This window comes from Typopeltis vanoorti, chromosome 3, assembly GCF_054136105.1.
Source record: "Typopeltis vanoorti isolate ZY-2024b chromosome 3, IOZ_Tvanoo_1.0, whole genome shotgun sequence".
In the NCBI taxonomy this organism is placed as follows: domain Eukaryota; kingdom Metazoa; phylum Arthropoda; class Arachnida; order Uropygi; family Thelyphonidae; genus Typopeltis; species Typopeltis vanoorti.
Window position 1 is genome coordinate 38874541 of NC_143551.1, and position 16427 is coordinate 38890967.

The following is a 16427-nucleotide window of genomic DNA, read 5'->3' on the forward strand; positions in this document are numbered from 1 at the left end:
TAAAAATAAACTTGTTTAATTAGTTAAGTATTTTTGGGTAATAAAAATTTAATTTTGTGGATCTGCTTTTTTATTCTGTAAAATTACAGAACACTTAAACAATACTTAATCTAATATTGATTAAAAAGATATGGATTTCTATAATACACTACATTATTTAGGTGGGTAACTAGTGTTGTAAGTTTCAACACTTGCAACACTAGTTTTGATACAATTGTGAAATTTTCGCAATTGCATTTTCACACAATTGTAAAAATGCAATTGTGGATGGCAAGGTTGAATTAAAATTTGCACATGGTATGAGCAAATGTATAAATAAAATGGTGAAAAATGAAGAGCATGACCAGATGGTAACGGAAAAGCCTACTTACATGGAGTTCTCCATAGAATTCAGGAGCAACATAAAATGTGAGATTCAGTGGTTGGAGAAACACCTAGTAGATTGTGTGAAACAGAAGTGAAAGAATGAGGAGATGCAAGGGGGGGGGGCATATTATGAAAGATTGAAAATGTGAGAATAAGGATGAAATATTGTAGAGTGATTCATTGATAAGAGGAGTACTTGAGCAGATTGTAATGAAATTGTGTTTTCCAGGAGCCAAGATTAAGGATGTAGAGAATTAAATTAAAAGAGAGAGGCTAGCTGAGATGGAGAGCTGTGATCACAAATGAGTCAGTCCACAGATTGTTCAGGAGCAATAGTGTGGAGTTTGTGGGTGTGTGTGTGTGTGGAGTGAGTTTGGTGGAAGGAAAGATTTAGATAAGGTGGATAGATTGTATTTAAATGGATTTGAGGTCAGAAGACTTGAAATTCAGTGAGAGTTTGGAAGTGCATAGTCAGGTAAACTAGAATCGGTCCAGACAGCCTAGTGGTTAGTAACTGGTAGAGTGAATACATGATGCTGAATGTTACTCCCCAGATTCCTAACTTTAGTGGGTTAAGCAACACAAAATGTAAAGGAGGTTGAAGGGGGGGGTATACAGTTTTTGTATACTAATGCCAGAAGTATTTGAAATAACGTTGAGGAGTTTTTGACATTGGTTAGTTCAACTTGACCAAAAGTTATAGGCATTAGTTGGACTTATTTGACCTAGGATGATATAGAAATAATAATATTTTAGAAAGAACAGGATGGGATGGGGAGTTGCTAATGATAGTAGATGAATTGAAGCCAAAAAGAGTAGAAGTATGTCATGAGGACAGGGCAATGGGCAAGTCATTTGAGAGTAACAGAACAAAATATATGATTGGTAGGTGATATAATCCAGGGGATATAAGGACAAACATAGAGGGCATGTATTGGCAAATTAGCATGATGAGGAGATGTAGTAATTATTATGGGGGATTTCAACTATATGGTCACAATGAGGGAAGGAAATGGAATTTATACACTGCTAAGAAATAATTACCTGTGAGACAACATGTAATGGAAGGGACATGAGATGTCCTCTCCATTACATCATAGTATCAGAAAATTTAACAATAACCAATCTAGGTATGCTGTCTCTGCTTGGAGAAAGTGATCATATGGTCTTGACTTGGGAGATGTCTGACATGCAAAATTTTCTGTTAAGAAGGGATATATGTGGAATTACAAAGCAGGTGACTATGACAAGCTGAGTAGTCAACTTTCAGCAATGATAGTCGAGTACTGAGTGATCATTTTCAAGGGTGTGCCATCTAGGTAGTGTAGTGATATTGCAATGCCAGATGTGACTTTGACTGTTGAGAGAATAGAGGTTAAAGAATTGGAGGTGCTTAGAATATTGTAGAACCTCTCTATCCAGCTGTTTATTTTAATCTTCAGTACTGAGAAGGTGCCACTAGAGTGAAAAGAGGGCAAAATAGTCCCACTGTATACAGAAAGCTCCAAGACAAAAGTAGTAAATTATACCAATCAGCATCTCAGGAGTGGTCGTTAAGGTACTGGAAAAATTATGAAAGACAGAATTCAGGAGTGGGTGGATAGGAATATGATGCTCTATAAGGGACAGCATAGTTTTGTGAAAGGTAGATCTTGCCTTAGTACTTTTTATAATAAAGTGACACTGGGATGGGATAAGTGAAATGGCAATTTAATGATACTCCTGGATTTTGCAAAAGTATTCACAGGATTCTACATAGAATTTTGTTGCATAAATTGGAGCATATGGGATGGATACGAATCTAGTGATTTGGATTACAGGGTGGCTGATGGACAGATATCAAAAAGTGGTTTATGGAGAAGGTGAGTCCAGGAGAAGGCAGGTGACTAGTGGTGTACCACAGGGCTCAGTACTTGGTCCTCTGTTTAATTTGTACATCAATGATATAGGAAATGATTTGATGGGAAATATTCAGTTGTTTGCTGATGACACTCAAGTGGGAAGAATGATAGTATGAGGGTGGTCTGAAAAGTTCTCGGCCTAACAATGAAAAAACAAATTTATAATTTCCAAATTATTTTTATTTTTCAACATAATCTCCCTTAAGACTAATACATTTGTTCCAGCGATGCTCCAGTGCCATTATACCATCACTGTAGTGGTTCTCAGTAAGATCTGCAAAATACACCTCTACAGTTGCAACACCTCTTGATTTGAAGAAAAACGCTAACCAGTGAAGAAGAGTTTTAGTTTTGGGAAGAGATAGAAGTCAGAGGGAGCCAAATCTGGGAAATAGGGTGGATGTTCAAACAATTCATAGTGCAGATCCCTTAATTTTCCCATTGCCAAAACACCTTTGTGGGCAAGTGCATTGTTGTGATGAAAGATGATTTTTTTCTTCTACAAACCGGGTCATTTCTCACAAATTTTTTCATCTAGTCTGGTTTAAAATCGAAATAATATTCCCCGGTTATTGTTTTAACCTTTTCAAGATAATAAACAAAATGCCTTTAGCATTCGAAAACACCGATGCTATGACATTTCCTGCTGATGGAACCGACTTTGTCTTGTTTGTCACTGAACAACTGGCTTCTGTCCACTGTTTTGACTGCTGTTTGGATTCTGGTGTGTAATGGTGAATCCAAGTCTCATCCATAGTAATAAATCGGCACACAAAATCAGTTTTATTCTTGTTAAAACACTCCAAGCACTATTCAGAGATTTTCATGCAAGTGGGTTTTTATTATTATTATTATTATGTGACACCTCCAGGGAGTCCAAAGACTCATCAAGGGAGAGTGTGCCAACAGCATCGAACAATTGATTCCCTTCCAACTACTAATCATGCTCAAACTTGCTTAACTTTTTGCTGAGCCATTAGTAGCAGAGGCTCTACCAATCACCCAACCTTTGCTGGCTTTTTCATTTGCAAATCTTCATGCAAAATATATCCTCCATGTTCTTTTGAAATGCCTATAGTCTCAGCAATTTCATGCACTTTGACTTGCCGGTCATCTAATACCATATCGTGCACTTGATCAATGATTTCTGGTGGTGTTAAACACTTTTTGGACGTTCTTCACGAGGATCATCTTCAAGGCTGGTACAGCGAAGTTTAAACTGGGCAGCCCATTTCTTAATTTTCGAAAACAAAGGAGAGTAGGATGACTTAAATAGATTAGTAGTATGGTATATATGTTAGTATAGTATGGTAGCAGTATGACAATGGCTGTCAGTTTAATGAGGCCTAGTATAAGGTGATGCACTTTGGGAAGAAGAGATCATAAGCTTGCACAATATTGATGGAACTGAACTGCAGGAAATTGATGAGGCTAGGGACTTAGGAGTGATTGTGGACAGGAAGTTGAAGTTTAGAGGCATATTCCAAAAGTAGCTAAAACTGCTCATAAGATTATGTGGTTATTGAAGAACACACTATCATACAGGAATAGAGAAGTTATTGTTCCCCCTTTATAAGGCACATCTGGACTACTGTGCAGAAGTGGTGGAGAGGATCCAGAAGGTGAGTAACAAAGATTGTCACTCACGTTCTTCATTTGGGCTTCAAAAACTAGCTGATAAGCAAAAACAGAGGATACATGAATGAAGCACATAAAGTTATTAAAGAGGTTTTATAGGATTGACTTTTTTCATTACATGGCATGAAGGGAGAGAACGAGGGGTAACCCATAGAAATTATGTAAGCTCGTGGTTAGTAAGGTCGATAGGACTAGATTTTTTGCTTAGAGAGTGGTGAGTGAGCAGAATGGCTGTGAATGCTTGCTTAGTGAATGAGTTTAAGTAGAGCTATAGAGTGAATAATGGGTCTTCTCACTCTATGGAGATAACTATATTATAATAATAAAATGTATTTGCCACAGGTAACCATATATTATTTTATTATGTTGCTCCCATTCACAAAATACTTTTTTGCAAACCTATAGTACATTTTGTGCAGTGGGTGGGCTAAGTTTTTTTTTTTCTGTTTTTATCAATTTTACATATGTTTTGTATTTTATAAAATGATTTTTTGCATAGTTTGGAAACCCTGCTCTAGTGACCAAACATGGAACTTTTTCTAGCTGTTTCAATCTCCAATAAGTGAGGCAGTGGTCCCACACCATACAATGAAATTCATCTCCCACCTAAAGACAATCACAAACATCCATGCAGGATTCGAACCCTGTTGGTTGGGAAGCAGGTGTACTAACCACTCAGTCAACTAGGCCAGGAAATTATTATTGTTATTATTATTTATTTATTCATTTATTTAGTTATTTATTTTTTGAAAGAGAGGTGTAATTTATATGGGTGTATATCAAAAATAGTAACTGTTGCAATAACAATTTAATTATATCTCTATGCATAAATAGAAATCTACATATATTTTAATTCACAGTATTTTACATTCACTTTCTGTAATAAAGAAAATTGTACATGTACTTCTATAGCCATATGTGATAATTGGCTTGGTTTTTGAAAATATTATGGAATGGAATTTATATAGTGCACATTGTAGTTCTGCCTGCAATATTTTTTTATCCATAATAGAGAATTGTTATTTAAATTTCAACATTGTCAACTTGGAAGATATTGTTTCACCATGTTGATCCAAAATGCGTGAATAACTTTGTAATGACATTTATGATTATCTGAAATTTATTACAGTTACTGAAAATATGATACCCCATGTCAAAATATAATTACAGTTTCTTGTAACCTTCATGTTTTATAATAGCAGAACTTTGTAGAAGTGCAGAAAGCTATAACTGCCTTAAATGGGCATTCAAAATAATACATTGTGTGGTTGGCTATAATGTAGACCTATGTATATAAGTCATAAAATTGTATTGTTTTTATCAAGGACTTTTTTTTATGTAAAATTGTAAATAGATATATCATAACATTAAAGATGGACATTTGTGACACTAGAAGTAACAATTTACCACCAACCCTGGGTCTTTCCATCACATGTGGTTAGTGATGATGGTTTAAGACAACAAGGATATAGAATAATAGAAATTATTTTTACTACTAATTGCAATTCTCCAGGGAATTTATTTTAATATAATATATGGAACTGCATCCATTGTGTGTGTGATTGTGTATTTGTCTGCAATAAATATTTAATTTTTTTTATAGCTTGAGATTCAATCTTTGGACTTCATGACATGCATGCAATTTTGAAGTTAGTGCACCACCACCACCACCAAGGGTACAAATCAGTGACATCACATGCCCATAATAGTTGGGTGTGCTGATGTGTAGCTTATGCAACCTGTGCTACAAAATTCACTTTGAATACTATCAATTAATTGTAACCATATCTGCATAGAGTGGGGGACAATGTGTTTGTTTGAAGATATATTAGAAAACAATAATAAACGAGAATTCTCTATTTGGTTGGTATATTTGAATTACTCAAAGGTCTAAATATGTGAACCATCATTAATAAGTCATGTGAGAATGGAAAATGTAAAGCCCATAACATGTTGGGTGTGCTGTTGTGTGACTTATGCAACCCGTGCTACACAATTCACTTTGAATACCATCAATTAATTGTAACCACATGTGCATAGAGTGGGGGACAATCTGTTTGTTTGAAGATATATTAGAAAACAATAATAAAGGAGAATTCTCTATTTGGTTGGTATATTTGAATTACTCAAAGGTCTAAATATGTGAACCATTATTAATAAGTCATGTGAGAATGGAAAATGTCAAGGAAAGAATGAATGTGAGTAGAAATACTTTCATTAATGGCAAATGAATTATTAATAATTAAAGTTTGTGATGTGTGTCCTATAAGTTGCTGGGTAGAGCGAATAGTATGTGATCTTATAAAATCTAGACATGAATAAGTGAATTTATAATGGCATAATTAAAAAAAAAAAAGACTTAAGGAAAGAGATTTGTTTGCAAAGTATAAATAACTAACCAATAATAAACAGCCATTAGAAAGAGAGAACTGATAATGTTGATCAGGTGATTTATTTAGCCATGGCAGGAGTACATGTGGTTTGATGGAGCAGCAAATAATCTCATCATAACATTTGTTGTGCATGTGTATTTCTCTGGTTTATGTATATTTTGCTTCATTTTCTAAGAATTTTCTTTTGTTTACTGAGACTAGCATACTTTTTACTCAATAATAGGATACATAATATCCAATCATTATCAGAATTATTCACACGTTTGGGAATCCTACATTCATTAGTTTTTGTTTTTTTTATGTCAGCAGCTCTTCTGTCTTATCAATAATGGATATCTCACATATGTTGGTATTTTGTTGTAAATCAATAACTTCTTATAATACACAAATGTATTCATTTTTATTCAGGAATAGATAAATTTTTATTACATCTGTTGTTTCTGAAGACTAGAATAAAAATGTTCCTATACCATTAAAAAATCTTTCCATCCTCAACAGATGCTATACTGCACAAGCAAGTAAAACAAGTCTCTTTGTTTACCACTAAATACAGTAAACAGCCATTAACATGTATACTATATTTAGGACAATTAGTGTAACTAGAGACAACTTGAACGACACACTTAATGGAAAACCACTGCTTCTGCAGACTAGTCTGTATGCATGCATCAGACATAATACCCATTCACAGCTACTAGGTGCTATTGTCTCCATGCTCACTCTCATCACTTTTGGATGGTTTAAAACCACTAGAACACTAGGAATTTGACCCGCTGCACCATCTGTATGACTGTTCAAAAGGATCAAAGGTGTATGTATTTTGAATGCACACCCTGGCTATTAATGCAGATGTGATGCAATGTTTACGCATCGAAAAGTGTCCTCTTCATGAAGCATTAGTATATTGTGTTTTATTTTAGGAATCACATGAAGCCAGGAAACAACTAAGAAAGTTTTTAATGGGAATAAATGTAAAAATATAATATCGGTGATATTGAGTGGATGTGCACCGCACACCCAGAATATTCGTCCCTGGTACAAATCTGAAATATCCCAAGAACTAGTTGTTTGGACCCCATTTTGAAGCTATATGTGAATGTGACCTGCAAGTACAGAAAGGTTGCTAATCCATATTATAAGTTAAAAATAAGTTTTGAAGCTGAAAAATTCTAGTGCAGTTCTATCTAGTATAATTTAGTAGTATAATTTAGTTTTTATAGGATTTAATTTTACAGGATATGTATACATGCCCCTTGAGGGTGCATATCAAAAATTGGAGATGATGATGATGATGATATATAATTTTATTTCCTTAGCCATCAGTTAGAAAAACACACTGTAATGGAAGAAAGCATAAAGACAATGTCAAATTTTATTACCAGAAGTGGATGGAAGAACAGGCACAGAAACTTATTGATGCTACAAGTAAGGCTCTTTATTATCTTTTTTTTTTTTTTTTTTTTTTTTTTTTTTTTTTTTTTTTTTTTTTTTTTAGTGCAGGGTGTTATGCCAGCATTCTCAGTATACAGTAGACACCCCCTTATCTGTGAAAGATATGTTCCAAGACACTGCGTGAATAGCTGAAACCGTGGATAGTAATGACTGATATACTATGTTTTTTCCTATACATACCTGTGATAAAGCTTAATTTATAAATTAGGTACAGCAACAGGTTAACAACAATAACTAATAACAACATAGAATAGTTATAACAACATACTGTAATAAAAGTTATTTGAATGTGAATGGAATCTTAGCAGCCTCAGTATACTTTTTTTTTATGAAGTTGAGAACTTTCACCTTTTTCAATTAAAAGGAACCACTTTGGGCTTCTCTTTGGCATATCTGAATTATCAGCATCACTATGCTTGCGCTTTGGGGCCATTATTAAGTGAAATAACAGTTACTTGAACATAAGCACTGCAGTACTCGACAGTTAATCTGATATCCGAGAACTACTCAGAATGGTGCGTAATTTAAAACTCATGAATTGTCTATTACTAAAAGAAAGAACGCTGTACAACTTCATTTTAGTGACGTAAAATTACATAGGCAAAGTGGATATTAGATCCAACGTCATTTCAAAGTGAATGCTTGTAGAAACTATGGAAGTTCGAAGTTTGTAAGTTGACCTGCGAGCTTACAAGAATACAATCCTCAGCATCCCCGGGTTGCCTAGCTTGCACTACTTGACTTAAGTAGCTAAGGGAACTCAATGATGCCAAGGATTGAATTTTCTTAAGCTCTCAGGTCAACTTATGACACTTTCATAGTTTCTACAAACATTTGGCTTTGAAATAATGTTGGATCTAATATTTATTTTGCCAATATAATTATAAATTATTATAATTACAGCTATTTTGCCTGCTTCAGTTTCGGAGTACCCCTGTTTAAATGTCATTGGCTATTTACTCATGGATTCTTAGGGCATTATGAGTGTAGATGTACTAAAAAGTATATGTAGCCTAAGGAATAGAAAATTGCACATACCTTTTTCTGGGTGTTGTGGCTTTTCCTCAGTCTGCTATGTCGAAAACTGCAGAGTGTGTGTGTGTGGGGGGGTAGGCAGTTTGGTAGAATAAGTTAGAAAAACCCGGGTACATATACTTTGATATAGGGTGGGGAAAAAAGTGAAAGGGTTAATTTTTTTAAAATAGGGAGGGGAAAGGTGGTTGATGGGGTGTGGACCGTTTCGACTATAGTTGAAACGGTCCACACCCCGTCAACCACCTTTCCCCTCCCTATTTTAAAAAAATTAACCCTTTCACTTTTTTCCCCACCCTATATCAAAGTATATGTACCCGGGTTTTTCTAACTTATTCTACCAAACTGCCTACCCCCCCCCCCCCCCCCACACACACTCTGCAGTTTTCGACATAGCAGACTGAGGAAAAGCCACAACACCCAGAAAAATGTATGTGCAATTTTCTATTCCTTAGGCTACATATACTTTTTAGTACATCTACGCTCATAATGCCCTAAGAATCCATGAGTAAATAGCCAATGACATTTAAACAGGGGTACTCCTAAACTGAAGCAGGCAAAATAGCTGTAATTATAATAGTTTATAAAGAGGAGTAACATGGGAGTTTTCCCAGAAATAATATACATAATTATAAATTATTTATTTCTGGAATTGTTCGTTTAATATTTTTGGAATGGGGTTGACCGTAAATAAGAGGGGACTACGGTAGTGTTACTTTGTGCACGTACTGAAGAAAATTAATTGAATTTAAATCCTTTACACCGGGCAACGAGTTTTGCCCGGTGTTGGACTATGGGAGATATTGGAGTGTACGATGGGAGTGTTGCATTATGGGAGATGCTCTACCTTTGCAACGAGTTGCCAGTGTTGTACCACCTTACCCCAGTCCTGAAGATACTTTCAGGCGCAAACTTTGTTTGCTCACACTTGGATAAAGGATTAAACTAAATTTATTATAGTCTAACCAAGTGAAAAATAAACTTTCAACATCTTTCTCTAAATCCAGAGTAATTTATTAAAAAGGTGGCACACCTTTGACAACTCCTATAGGTAGAGATGACCTTGCTAATGCTTCTGCCTAGTATCTCCACCCGAGCCTGGCTCCCACTTAAGAGACCTCAATAAAGGTCTAAACTAGTTTGGGTAGTGGCCCTTCCCTTAATGCATAACATTAGACATATCCGCAAGGAGATGTTTTGCATTATGGGAGATACTGAGATAGGAGTGTTATTAGCTTGCTCTACCTTTGCAACGAGTTGTCGGTGTTGTACCACCTTACCCCAGTCCTGAAGATACTTTCAGGTGCAAACTTTGTCTGCTCACACTTGGATAAAGGATTAAACTAAATTTATTATAGTCTAACCAAGACTATAATAAATCCAGAGTAATTTATTAAAAATGTGGCACACCGTTTGGCAACTCGTATAGGTAGTGATGACCTTGCTAATGCTTCTGCCTGGTATCTTTACTTGGGCCTGGATCCCACTTAAGAGACCTCAATAAAGGTCAAAACTAGTCTGGGTAGTGGCCCTTCCCTTAATGCATAACATTAGACATATCTGCAAGGAGATGTGTTTTGCATTATGGGAGATACTGAGATAGGAGTGATGTTATTGCTCCACCTTTGCAACGAGTTGCCGGTGTTGTACCACCTTACCCCAGTCCTGAAGATATACTTTCAGGTGCAAACTTTGTTTGCTCACACTTGGATAAAGGATTTAAACTAAATTTATTATAGTCTAACCAAGTGAAAAATAAACTTTCAACATCTTTCTCTAAATCCAGAGTAATTTATTAAAAAGGTGGCACACCATTTGACAACTCCTGTAGGTAGCGATGACCTTGCTAATGCTTCTGCCTGGTATCTCCACTTGGGCCTGGCTCCCACCGAAGAGACCTCAATAAAAGTCGAAACTAGTCTGGGTTGTGGCCCTTCCCTTAATGCATAACATTAGACATATCTGCAAGGAGATGTGTTTTGCATTATGGAAGATACTGAGATAGGAGTGATATTAGCTTGCTCCACCTTTGCAACGAGTTGCCCGGTGTTGTACCACTTACGCCAGTCCTGAAGATACTTTCAGGCGCAAACTTTGTTTGCTCACACTTGGATAAAGGATTAAACTAAATTTATTATAGTCTTTCCACGGTTAATTTATCCCCTTCAAATCCTGGGGACCAGATCTGAGAACAATAGTCTAAGTGTGGTCTGATCAGAGTTATACAACGGAATGATAACCATTTTATCTCTGCAGGTCAGTGTCCTTCTCATTATTACAGCACTCCTCTGCGTTACCTTCACCACCTTTGCAGTATGTCCCCTAAATTTCAGGTTTCTATCAATCATCAACCCGAGATCTCTTGTCTCCCCTACTTCCTCCAGTATAACTCCTCCCATAGAGTATGCAGCATCCCATCGATGTTTCCCAAACCTCAGCTTTACCTTACATTTTGCTGCATTAAACTGAAACCCCCATTCATTTGCCCATCTATCTAGCTTATTCAAATCCTCTTGCAGGGCTACCACATCTGCGCTATTACTAATAACCCTTCTCAGCTTCGCATCATCCGCAAACAACCGAATATCCCTTGCAATCCACGGACAATGTCATTGATATAAAGGTTAAACAATATAGGTCCCAGTACTGAGCCCTGTTGAACCCCACTTGTAACCTTCTGCCTCTTTGATATTGCTCCACCATACACAACTCTCTGATACCTATCGGACAGCCAATCCTGAATCCAGTTGACCAATCTGACATCCAGACCCATGTGCTGCAACTTGAATATCAGCTTATCAAGTGGCACCCTGTCAAATTCCTTTGCTAAGTCTAGAAAAATTACAGTATATGCCTTTCCCTCGTCTAATGCTCTATTAACTTTATCATAAAAGGCTAGCATATTGCTAAAACAAGAGCGTCCCTTCAAATCCATGTTGGCTCTCACTGATAACATTACCCTCATCTGCCCAATGCTGTATATGGTCCCTCACTAATTTCTCCAAGATCTTACTAACTACTGATGACACACAGAGTGGCCTATAATTAGACACTTCCAGTCTGCTACTGCCCTTATGCAATGGCACTATCTTACCTTCCTTCCATTCCATGGGCACCTTTCCCACAGCCAGACTTTCATTGAAAAGCCAGGTCAAGGGCACTGTCTGTTCCTTAGCACATTCTCTCAAAACTCGTGGTGAAATACCATCCAGTCCCACAGCTTTACTAACATCTAGAGTACTCAGTATGTGGAACACATTCTCCTCCTGCACCTCTAAACCTCGAACCTGCTCTATACCTCTAGTATTCAAATTGACTCCTCCAGGATGAAATACTCCAATAAAGTGTTCATTGAACAATTCCACTATGTCCTCTGCATCAGTCACTGTATTCCCATTTTTATCCCACAGTGTCATTCTTCCACAGTCATTTCTCCTCCTACTGGCCACATAGCTAAAAAATTCCCTAGGATTTTCCTTGGATCTAAGGGCCAATCTTTTCTCATATTTCAGTTTCACCATACTAGTCACTTCTGGCCTGTGTCTTGTATTCTTCATGCATCTGCTCTTCACCTATCTCTTTATATCTCTTTCATAGCCTTTTTTTTCGCATGTAGCTCCTGTTTAATATTATTTGTCATCCACTTTACTCCAAATTGTGTCCTCTTCTTCACTCGTGGAATACAGCTTACCATTGCTGCTAACAAATATTCCTTCACAATTTCCCAAGCACTAATGATATCCTAGCCTTCCAATTCCTTCCTCCGCGAAACTTCCCCAAGTTGACGTCTAAGACTATTATAATCACCTGCTTTATAATTCCACACACGTTCCTGTCTCTTGGATACTCCTGCATGTCTATTCATTTTCCAAGTCAAAACCATATGGTCACCTCTCTCCAACTGGCGGGAGAGATGTCATCTCAGTTATTATCAGCTCTTCTGATGCTATAATCAAATCCAAAACTCTTGAACCTCTTGTTCCTTCTGTTACATGTTGCCTAAGACATCTGTCCCTCAAGAATTCTAAAAATTCCATTATCTTATTGCTACATGCATCTTCCTTTCCCCAATCTATACTGCTGTAGTTAAAATCTCCCATAACAATTGTTCTTCATGCACTTGCCACGCTCAACTGTCTCAACATAGCAACACCCCACTAAGTATCCTGTCTTGCCCACCTCCACCTCACACCATATGCTTTCAAAAAAAATCATTAGCGTCACAGCCTTCCAAAGTCTCCACTCTTAGAGGACATAGGTCGTCACTTATCATAAGCAGTACTCCACCACCACACTTTCCCTTCCTATCCTGCCGAAAAATGCTGTACCCAGCAACTTCTATTCCTGTTATTATAACCTCTTCTGTCAACCACGTCTCCGTGATTCCAATAATCTTTGGCCAGGCTGATGCTATCAGTGCCACCAATTCCTCTCCCTTATTCCGAATACTCCTGGCATTGGTATAAAGCATAAAAATGCCATTGTTTCTATACCCAGCATTATTCTCTCTAGACTCCACTGGGCTCAGTGTACCTGATGTCGTCCCCCTTCTCCCAAGTACCAATTCCCACCAGAGGCCACCCCTGCTACCATACACACTGGGACACACTGACTCATTCAGAACAGGAATCTTATTTGCAGTAGTTTATAATTTATTTTTTATTGTATACTGTGCCTCTGTTGTAGCCTTGTGGTATCATTAGACAAAATATCTCATCATCATCATCAAATTCCTGCCATGTACCCTCAAGGGGTGTACAGGATATGACAGTACTACATGAAAAATTTACATCATTACTAACTTCCTATCTACAATTTTCCTCCAAATCAGTCTGTTACTTGTCAAGACTCCAACATTATCAGATCTTATATTTCTATCGTCTAACGCACTTTGTACCATATCAATCCACCTATATCTTGATCTTCCTCTGGGTCGTTTTCCTGCCAACCTGGCAGAGAACACTTGTTTTGCTAATCTTTCCTCTCCCATTCTATTTAAGTGACCATACCACCTGAGATTAGCTCTGCTAATGCATTCCCGGATGCTGACAATGTCAAGTTCTTTCCTAATATCCTCATTTTTAATATGATATTGCCATTGATGCCATCTGTTCACGACTATAATCTTTCTCAGGACTCTCATATCTGCGGTCTCTAGTCTTTGGTCAAGTGTTTTACTTCTGACCCAGCTCTCAGATCCATAAGTTAAAACTGGTTTGAACACTGTCTTGTATACAGCTAATTTAGTGTTCCGACTAATTTCTCTCTTATTCCATATGAATTTATTCAATTGACTTCCCACCATACCAGCTTTGCTGATTCTGTTGTCTATTTCTATATTTAATTTACCATCTTCAGTAAAAATCGTGCCTAAGTAACTGAAATGTTTTACTTGTTCCACAGGTTCTCCATTCACAACACAGTTGACATTTTCAATGATTCTGCAATTTTCATTGTCTTTGTCTTTTTATTGCTGACCTTCATACCATATCTATTACAACAGCTATTCAATTTAGTCAGAGAATCTTGCAGACTTTTAGCGGATTTATTTAGAAGTATAACATCATCCGCATAAAGCAAAGAGCTGACATTAACATCTCCACTTTTGATATCATGTTTAATACCACTTTCCTTCATAATGTGATCCATATAGATAATGAATAACAGAGGGGATAATGTACATCCTTGTCTCACACCAGATTTAACATTAAACCATCTTCCTGTACTTCCTTCAATTCTAGCTGCTGACTTACAACTCAAATAAAGACTAAGTATTGCTTGATATAATGCCCCATTGACACCATATAACTGCAGCGTATTGAATAGCTTCTCTCTTGGCACCTTGTCATATGCCTTTTCCAAATCGACAAAACTTAAATACAGATCTTTGTTATATTCCCATGCTTTCTCGACTATTTGTCGTAAAGTGAAGATCTGATCCTGACAGCCTCTATTTGGCCTGAATCCAGCTTGTTCTTCACCAAGCTTTTCTTCCACAATTCTTCTCAACCGTTTCTCAAGTATACTTGCATAGATCTTGCCAGGATCTTGCCTGCTTGTTTCATTTAGCAGTTTTTCAAAGTAATTACTCCATACTTCAAGGATATCTTTTTCTCCTGTTTTCATATCACCTTTATCATCTCTAACTCCTTTTACAGCACTCTTTCCTCCATTCCTAAGCTTCTTCGACAACCTCCAGAATATTTTGCCACCTTCTTGTTATTTATTTTCTATATTCTTGCCAAAGTCCTCCCATGACTTTTGTTTAGCTAGTTTTACACACTGTTTAGCTTTCTTACATTTGTCTCTGTATTCTGTAAGAGTAAAAGCTGACTTATTTGCCAGGAACTTTTGATATGGTTTCTTCTTTTCCTTCACTGCCTCTTTAACTTCCTGTGTCCACCAGGGAGTTCTGATTTTTTTATCCTTGCACACAACCTCACCACATGCCTCTCTGGCAGAATCATTCAATGTTTTCTTCAGAGTTTGCCACTGAATCTCCAAGATTTGATTCCTGTTCTCAAACTCTTTCATTTTCTTTTCAATAATCTTTCTGTATTTTAGTCTGCAGTTCACATCTGAGAGCTGCTCAACTTTTATTCGCTTTAAAACTTTCTTACATGTTATTCTTTTCAATATGAAATTCAATTTTATCCTGCTCAAGACTAAATAGTGATCACTTCCAATTTCAAATCCTCTGTACACTCTGGTGTCCTGCACCAGGGAGAAAACATCACTATCAACAATAACATAGTCAATGAGACTTTTCTTATTCCTAGCCTCTTCTCTCCATGTGAATTTGTGCACATTTTTATGTTGGAACATGGTGTTAGTAATAACCAGTCCATGTCCTGAGCAGAAATCCAACAGATATTTGCCATTATTATTAGCTTTGCTCTTTTCTCCAAATTTTCCCAAAATATTTCTGTATGTCTCACAATCATTTCCTACTCTGCTATTTAGATCCCCAACAAGGACCAACTTTTCCTTTTTCATTGTGTCAGTTGCTTTTTCTAAAGCGTCAAAAAATTCCTCCACTTCTACCTTAGTAGAACCTTCTGTGGGACCATAGGCACAAATAAGTCTCATTGCCCAGTTCCCCATTCTCATATTTGCCCACATTACTCTACTTGAGACTGACTGCCATTCAAGAAGATTAGCCTCGTATTTTGTGTTGAATACTATGGCTACTCCTTCTTTTCGTTGATTGTCATTGCCTGAATATAACATTTTGTATTTATTGCTCAGAAAGATCTCACCAGTTTTGGTCTTTTTTGTTTCAGTCACCCCTATTATGCCGATCTGGTACTTATCTAATTCCTCAGCTAGCTCCATTTCTTTGCCATTCAGGCTTCTTATGTTGATAGTACCGATCTTTAACTCTGGTGATGTTGAGTTGGGGTTTGTTTTCAGAGTTGTTCCAGTAGCTGACTTTTCGCTGTTCGCCCTGGTTCCCTGGCGAAAACAACGGGGGCCTTGTTTAACCGGGCGACGCCCCAGCCAGCATGAAATTTTGTCATGTTGTACCATCATTTTTTTATTTTGGTTTAACCAATAAGAATACAATTTGGTCGGCTAAATCCCAAATTGCCAGCCCATCCTCGTTCGTTCAGTATCAAAGTAGATACCCAACAGGGTGCACCAC

At 37.0% G+C, this 16427-nt stretch overlaps 1 protein-coding gene across 1 annotated transcript in view; it reads left to right on the top strand.

The window, feature by feature from the left end:
* snRNP-U1-C (small ribonucleoprotein particle U1 subunit C) overlaps window positions 1–16427 on the top strand; it is a 112556-nt gene that overhangs the window by 15878 nt on the left and 80251 nt on the right. The window contains exon 3 of the mRNA XM_090415569.1: window positions 7615–7723. Within this exon, the coding sequence (XP_090271695.1) occupies window positions 7615–7723 (109 nt within the window). The remainder of the gene's footprint in view (window positions 1–7614; window positions 7724–16427) is intronic.